Here is a 9010-nt window from a genome sequence, read left to right as displayed (position 1 = left end):
GTTTTAAAATGTATTGAAAAATGGTATTTTTCCGATTCGATATTATATTTTTTTTTTCGGATTTCAAAAACACGATTTCCGTTCACACTCATGGTCACTTCAACGCATATCATATAAAGGAAATATAACTGAAACAATTTATTTTTGTAATTTTCAAATGTGAAATTATGGCTTCATACAAGTCACATTTCAACATGTGCCAGTCTCCAATCGGGTAACTCCAAAAAATATATATAAATATACACATACAAGTATGTTCCAGCGTTGCGGTCATGCTAAACTTTTCATTTATAAAGCAAGTCTCCGGAGACCACTACCAGGGTTTTGCCATTACCGTGACTTACAAAATCGTAAAGAAACCATCCTAAAATCAGTTAAATATTACAGTAAAATAACGATTCATTGCTGAAGCCAACAAACTGTAAATTTTCCAAGATGCCATTTTTGTATCGATTTGGACAATTTCACAGATCTCTATAAAGGCCACAGGCCCAGTAAGATTTCCTCTGGTCCACCTCGAGACGTGAAAGATTTTGATGGACAGATTTTGGGTTGGTGCCAAAGGGCACAGCATGCTCAATATGCAAAGCCTTTAATTCTACCAAACAGTTTTGTATCGCTGACGAAGATGACAAATAAAGTTGACAGGAACGCTCCTTTTTACAACTTCACTATCCCGTGTTGCTAAATATTTCAAAACCCATCATAAGCACATAAACCGTATCTATTACTAATTCTAATGTAAAGGAAAGATCATTTGTATGTGTGTTTTGTTTTTTTTGTTTTTGTTTTGTTTTTGTTTGTTGCTTTTGTTTGTTCTGCCTTCAGATTAATTAGTGGTAAACTCAACTAATAAAACGATTTACACAGAAACTTATTGAATAGGGATAAAAGAAGAAGAAGAAGAAAAAAAAAACAACAAAAACAAAAACAAAAAACAAAAAACGATAGGATAGCGGATTCTGCTTCGTCGACATTCTCAGTCGTCGAAAATTACCGACGTGTAAATGTAGATGCAATGCCTTGTTCTAAAAACGGTACGTAACACACCGACCACTATAACGAGCGACCGAATTCTATATCAAATAAATAATACAAAATATGTTTCAATGATAGCCAAATGAGCCTCAAAAAAAAAAAAAAAAAGCAAGCCTTTGGTTATGACATCACTATGTATCTCTTTGTATTGATGAATCGAATGGTGATTGCTCTGAAATTTTTTTTTTTTTTATTGCAGCCAGAGAGATGTTGAAGAAGATATGCGATAATGAAAATATGGACGTTTGAACTACAACTGATACATGGTTTTTTTTCGATGTCAGTAAAGAAAACTGCTGTATGATTTCGTAATGGTTTAATTTGTATTTCAGATTCAGTTTAAAACACTCGTTGTTTAATACGGACACTAAAATGTCAGCAGTGACAGCAACTATCATGTTAGAAACAGAGATATTAACTTCGCACTCAAACAATGAGAGAATGCCACATTCAGAATAAATATAAAATTCCAACAGAATACGATTGCGTTTTTAGCAACAGATAATCATTTTTCTATTATAACGTTTTAGCTAATAGGTACAGTGTTGTAGCACCTAGCAACACAGCAGGAATAATGCTGCATAATTTGTGGGCAGCTCTCAATTGTAGTTTCTGTGGATTTTGAAATAGGTCTTAGGGACGTAAATGAAGCATGACAAATATATTCCCCACACTCCACGGTCTTAATCCCGTTTTAGCCCTTTGAGGGCTAAGATAGAAGGTCTCACCTAAGCCGTAATAAGGACGAATTTTACCTGTGTGAAATTCTTCTTTATTCTCACAAACTTCACAGGCTGATCCGGTGGTAGCTGGGGATGGGATTAATTGAATCTTACATGTGCTATTCAGTTGCGAGGGATATCTCATCGCGCGTGTAAAGGTTTGGTGCGCAAGTACGAGGCTTGCTGAGTGCTGGTCAGTCAATCTCCTAAACGAGTGTTGAGATATCCATGTCCGCGGTACAGTCGCATGTTTGATTATTTTTTCTCGGGTAGATTTTTGTACTTCAAAAGGTAATAAATCGTTAGGGGTTTCAAAATCACTTCATCGCGCCATCAAACATTTCAATGAAATGTGTGTCGAGATTGAGTACGTTATCAATTTGCTACATGTTTACGCTACATAAAATGATGACGTTACGGTATTGTGATATATTCTAAATTTATTCCCAATAAATCGAAACATTGCCAATAGCAACAATAAGGACGAATTTTACCGATATGGGAGTTTTGGTGTCCAACTCTTAGGTTGAAACAAGCTGCACGCGATCTTTGCATGCTATCAACAAATGTATTACGTCAGTTTTGTCACAGCAACAATACAACGACGTCACTTCGATGATTCAATTAAGTCATATCAACATTGCCTTGCGTTATATAACGTCAATGTTAGATACCAAGGAGAGTAAACTGGGTAAGAGAAAACTGTTAATACCCTTGGAAGTGAGACAGGGGAATATCAACCCTCGAGGTAGGTTTCTTCGCAAGCCTTTTTATGGCAATAATGACCTCCCCATTTGCATGAGAACCCGCTGCCTCACCCCCATGGGGTGAACCATTCTACAAGTCGCTCACCCAGGAGCTTGAATGGTGACACTCGGCAAGTGTCGTGTTCGTCAACAAGTAATTCATTGTGTCAACGTCAACACTGCATACATAAAGGGTAAACAGGGTTCCATAGGGATGATATACGGATATCTTCACCTTTAGATTCCAAATTCCTTAAACGCACAACGAATCTCTAGCAGTTTGTCAAAGATAGTATTTCCTCTCTCGGATTCTGATCCATTTATCTATCCCACATCTACGGGGTGGATCCCGAGGATTCTCACATTTTACCATGAGAGATGTTTAGTATTGTGTTTTGTACTTTCAAACGGTGTCGGGCAAAGACAGCTTATCATTCGACTCTTAAAAAGATGACGTAGATAGTAAATCATTCATTGACAACAATCTGAGAAAGGCTCCCAAAGCGACAAAAAATGGTACTAACAAACGGTTGAGTATGAACAGCAGTGTAATACACATTTATTGCTTATATGATATATGTTAATCTATGTTCATCACTTCATAGACTTTACATATGAGATGTGCATACAGCACCAATATAGTTTGTAAAACTGCCAAGTGTATCTTGTTTTTACAGTGTTTCCTTGTGAATGCTTAAGGATATAAGCAATCAAATCTTTTGTGGATCTTTTGGAGATGTCGAGACAGTAGCAAGCGCAAGTTAGCGATGAACTTAACCACAACGTAATATTCGGGATCGGTCATTCTTACAACAAATTGATAGGCCTAATCATAATATCAAGGATCATTTATTTTTACAGAATGGCGCATTGAAAATCTCCATTACAGTGAAAGGCGACAATCAATCCAGAGGAATGGATATATCTGAAACTACACAAATGAAATGTAAATGACATGAAACACTGGATAGACTACCGCCATGAGGATAAGCCTGGCGGAAGGACACTCAAAACCGGGATCACATCATACGCGAGACGGCCAATGATAGAGAGTGATATATAGGAATGGCGAAAACTTCCGGAACCTACAAAATCATTTCAACGACATTCTACTTCACGAAGTAATATTGATGTCCGTCCATTGAGGTCTAGAAAAGTAAAAAGGCCGTCTTAGAGGTTATAACACACGCACTTGTCATCCGGGGACATTGCTGATTTGGGGATGGCTTTGCTTTTGTTGTACAAATTAGATGCTCTCTGATCTCGTGTTTCCGGGGCTGCACGCTAAGTGTCACATTCCACTAAATGATTTATTCATTGATGGCGTTGGACGACCCCTGGGCATAAAGCCTAGACGTCTTCATCTTGTTCGCGTCAAGTGAACGATTGTAGAGGTATGCATCTTATTGTAGAGAAATCTACTTTAGATGTTATTTGGCTTCAAAGGTACGATTAAATGAGTTTTTAAACACAAATAAAACATATGAGGACGGGTATAATCATTTCAGGTATCCAAGGTTTTTCTGTTTACATCAATAAATAGTTTTCTTACAAAAGTGTGTAACATTGTGATGAACGATCAGCTTATTCACTTATTCAAGTATAACGCCATCCCCAATCGATCACCAACTTGGGACCGCGGAAGTGTGTTTGTAACCAGGGATATCTGTCTTTGCCCTGAATTGGGCTTCTCGGAGGAACTGTTGAGTAAAGGGTGCTATTTTTCCGGCTTTGAAAATATGACGAAGTCCATTAAAAACAAATTAAAGAATGCATGTATTGCCTCATCTATGTGCTGTGATGCATATTTTAGGTGTCAACTATATCTTTTCCCAAGCAGGAATTACTTGGTTAAAGAAGACAATATATATAATTCTGTGATAAAAATCCGTACTTCTTTTTACAACACTTGATCACTATTTGTGTTTTGGAATGTTCATTCGGGAATAATTAAATTGCTTCATTATTTTGGAGTTAAAGTAAGACCTAACAATTTAGTTTAGTAATATAAGATATACTCGTGTAGTCACGATGTCTTTGTATCTTTGTCACTTTATAAAAGCGTTTGTCTTCAATTCGAGTTTACATGTTTATTTTAGTAAATGTGTCTTATTACTGTTCTAACATTTCTCTTGAACTATACATATTAATGTACAGTTTTGAGATTTCTGTATATATCATAAAATTATTCACCACTTGAGGTTGTGTAAGTAATATATAAACACAGCTAAATGTAACTCATTAGGATTCGGTGTCTTCATTTCATTGCCCACCAAAGATAATTCTATACAGCAAGTATATTGACAACCATCACGGTTATGGTAGAATGGTGGCGGTACAATTTGTCCCATGGTTACAAATGTTGTGATAGAACATGAATGATGCTAATGATTCAGCGGAATATTGAACGGGAAAGGTTATAGACGACATTAAATAAGATAATATGGGCTAAGTGAATATCACCGTAGTGTCATGTGGCGAGAAAGAAGAATATGGACGACGTAAATATTACCGTAGTGTCAGGTGGCGGGAAAGAATATTGACGACGTAAATATTCCCGTAGTATCAAGGGGCGGAAAGAATATGGACGGCGTAATATTCTTGCAGTAAAAGATAGAAAAATTAGCCAATGAAAATATCAGTATGGTGACCCACTTCCGGTCCTTTGTGAGCGGAGGACAGTCCTTGTGGAGAGTAGAGAGGAAGGAAGCCAGTCTAAGAGGTGACGGGAATGAATATGAACGACGTAAATGTCCCTACGGTGTCGTGAACACCACAAAGTCGAACTACTATAGCAAATAAAATAAGACATAAAACAGTTTTGATAAAGTACACTCAGGCAGCATCTATAAAAATGGATGCATATTTCACATCCTTCAAATGTATCGCGCATTCCTGCACATTATAGTTGATAATAGATGTTCGTCTTCAAAGTAAAAATACACTGATAGGTGTAATCGTCGTGTTATTGGACCATATATAACACCGATCTGTCAGAAACATAAGGATCGATGGTCGACTGTGAACTCAAACTTGTAAATACATCTAGGAATTTCTCAGAATGTTCATGATTTTGTGATATTATTTGAACGTAAGGCACATTCTGATGCAACAACATAGCGTTTTTCTCGTGCAGCTAGTTGAGATGGTAGAATAATAAAGAAGATCTATCACGCAATGTCACGCCGATGTACTTACATTAAGCTTCCATATTAAACGTCCCGAAATGGACCCGGCAGTGTTAATTCGCATACATAGCCAGGCAGCATCGTTAGATCACTGACTGACATTACAGCCTCGGGTTACATACAAAATGTATATCATTGGTTGTTGGATATACATTGTACATGTACATATATTTTGAAACGTGCCAACTGTGTTTTCGTCGCGTCATGAGAATTTGTTCGTGGTACATTGTACATGGCAGACTTCCCGGTTCGGCAGGCACACACATTATATATGAATAGTTAAATAAGATTATACAATATAGCACAATATTATATCGTATGGTAAGTTATCGGGCTACGACCAATATTAGAATTTATACAAACTGTTTATGACAATTAAGTATACTCTATCGAGGTAAGAAAAGGGAATTACCAATGTCTGTAAGCATGACGGTCCTTTCTCTTTTTAGTGGAATTGTTTTTAGATGCACACATCAAGTGATTTGAGAGAAGAGCATATATGCTTTCACTTACCACTAAAATAATCTGACAGCTGTCACAAACATACGACGAATCGGAAAGGGGGGGGGGGGGGGGGGGGGGGGGGGGCGTCTTTAAACAAAATCGATATCCATTTCGAGAGTGATTATTTCCCAAATTACTCCTCCCTGATTCATATTCACATAGCCTCTGATCTGCCTTTTTCTACTTTATCTCCTTCCGGGGTATCATCCTTTATAACAAAGTAAAATCAATATACTACGGCTACTTTGTCAACTAATTATATGGAAATTGACCTTTTTGGGCGTGAAGTGACTTGCGATTGGCGCAGCCATCTTAGACTGGATAGCTTGTCGTAGATTTTCTACTCCCCGCTATGCTTCGCTTCTGAAATACAGCGATAGGTTAGGGCTATCGATTCTGCCTTTTCCATTGGATTATATATTCCTTTTCAAAATAGCGAGTGGACTTTTTCACGGAAACAAACCTGCATTTCTATCTCTTTTATCTGCTCTCTAGTCTAATCTAAACAGATAAATAATCAAAAACATCGCTTGTTTATTAATAGTAAACAAGTATACAGTATGCTGGGAATTGACTGTTCTAATAAAACATTGCTGCTTCAAGACGCTCGAGGTCCCCGTTACGTTCAACACTACGACGGCGTTCACTACGGAAATATGCTTTTTGACACGCTACCGCTGAATTTGTATAAAACATTTTTGAAATTATTTTAATACAATCACCGCTCTTAATGACTCCTTCATAATATCAAAGCTTCATCTCACAAACGTTACCATTTTGACAAGAAGGAATCCCAAGAATGACATCGAACCAACGATTCGTTGATCAATTAGACCAATCAGAGCTCGCCTTGTCAGGATCCTGACCAAGATGATAACCCTAGCCTGTCTTAGTATTCTTGAGCACAGCCTAGCGATAAATGGTACGAAGGCAGGCAATCCAGTCTACCATCTTGTTTTAGTTGACGTTAGGGCCATTGAATATTATTCATTCAAATATCAACCATGACGGGTATCGAATGGAAACAGATTCATTGTTTACATTCATCCTAATTTCGTATTCGTACCCATTTCGGGTCACAGTCCTATGAACCAAAACGGAGCTAATTAAGTGGAGTTGCACTGAAGCACGAACGTAGAAAAAGCGTCTTGTATCTGATGATGATCTGTGTTTAAAGACGGAAAATCGAAGAGAAGGAGACGCCGAGGCGTAGAATTCGAATGGCGTCTTTTCGCTTGGGTGGGGTTTGGTAAGACAACAAAGTAAGAAGACGAAATGTCACATGTAGGCCACCATAATGAACAGTGATCTCTCAAAATATATCTCGAGCAGACAAGGACGCTCATCTCATCAGTCCAGACTTTCATCTCCTCAGTCCTGGCTTCCACTCCTAATGGAAGTTGATGATGCGCACCCAGGGACCTCTTGCCGACAGTGGAGGCTGTGTCTCTATTGTACTGCACTTCTGCTATCAGACTTGAACCATCCTCATTAATGTAACGATAACGGCGATTTAATTGACCATTACCCTGGCTGATAATGAAACTCTCTTTGATGCCTACGCAAAATATATCAAGCACATTATTTTTCGTGTCATATTTTTATGAGTTATGCTATCGGAGTTACACACAGGTGTACATCAAGCGGTGATAAATGACAGACCCACGAAAGCTCTAAAGAGTAGTGGAAGCATTCTAAGGTCAGAAGTATTTGTCAGAAAAGACGTGATTTACGCAATCTTGAAATTTATGTTTAAATCACCAAAGTTAACATATTTACACGAACAAAGAACTTCCATTGTGTCGTAAATTAAGATAGTATTCCATATTTGTTCTAACTTGTTGATTTCATTCGTTGTTAAGCTGTACATACCTTTTACTGGGAATTTGTGCTTTGATGTCACATAGATATTGTGAAATCATATGCGGTATTTCCGCCCTGAACCATCAAAGGGACTGAATCAGTAACATTGACACTCTCTAATGATATTGCAATTACGAGTGTTGTGTACACTTTCGTATATAGCTAGGAAATAATATCCGGTGTACACCCAAGTGTAGGCGGATGTGATATACAACCTCGTAACAATGTACATGCAGGTAGGTCTTCCCGATTGCAATGCCCGCCGTAGATACAAGATGGCCTTATTAAGCAGTACGCTGTATCAGGTTTTCATGTCTTTGTACATGAATCAATAACGAACATCGTCATATAGGTTGGCGTTTTCGTGTACTGAATAGTAAAAATCAATTTTTTGTACCCTGTCGTCTAACTTACCAGTTGGCTTCCTCTATTATAGATTTAAGCCAATATCCACAGGTAAATCATAGTTGGGTTGACAGTTTATTTCTAATTAAAAGATTTGTTAAGATGTTAGATATAAAATGTTTGGTCTAAAATTGTGGGGTAGAAGATTATAAGGCATAAAATTGCGATCGATAGGCGATAATTGATCCTATATTGAACTCGACCAGTACCTTTAATGCAAAGTTCAGATGCTTTTTAAATTGCTCATTACGGCTGACCGTTTAAAAACTGACATATATAGTTTAAACGCCTCGCTCTATAACAAGTGTGTATATATGAATGGACAGCAACAGACAATGAAATTAATTTTCTTCCGTAAAATAACTGGTCGACCCGAGCTAGTGTGGTCATATCATAACGCACGCAAGTGTGCGATCAATATGGACGCTATATCATATTTAGTGTTTTTGATGAACTCATGTTACATAGACATACAATCCATCAAAAGGTCGCGTGCTTTGATAAACAGTGTATGAAATAAAAATATAGGACTTCTTGGCTTGTT

The 9010-nt window shown here is 37.6% G+C and overlaps 1 protein-coding gene across 1 annotated transcript in view; it reads left to right on the top strand.

Moving 5' to 3' along the window:
• The first annotated feature begins 5149 nt into the window (after positions 1–5149).
• LOC117326446 (multiple epidermal growth factor-like domains protein 10) overlaps positions 5150–9010 on the top strand; it is a 52873-nt gene continuing 49012 nt past the window's right edge. The window contains exon 1 of the mRNA XM_033883195.1: positions 5150–5252. Coding sequence (XP_033739086.1) covers positions 5150–5252 — 103 coding nt within the window. The remainder of the gene's footprint in view (positions 5253–9010) is intronic.

The sequence above is a fragment of the Pecten maximus genome, chromosome 4 (genome assembly GCF_902652985.1).
Source record: "Pecten maximus chromosome 4, xPecMax1.1, whole genome shotgun sequence".
NCBI lineage: Eukaryota > Metazoa > Mollusca > Bivalvia > Pectinida > Pectinidae > Pecten > Pecten maximus.
Note: the sequence above shows the minus strand (reverse complement) of the source record. Positions and strands in the feature narration are given on the sequence as shown.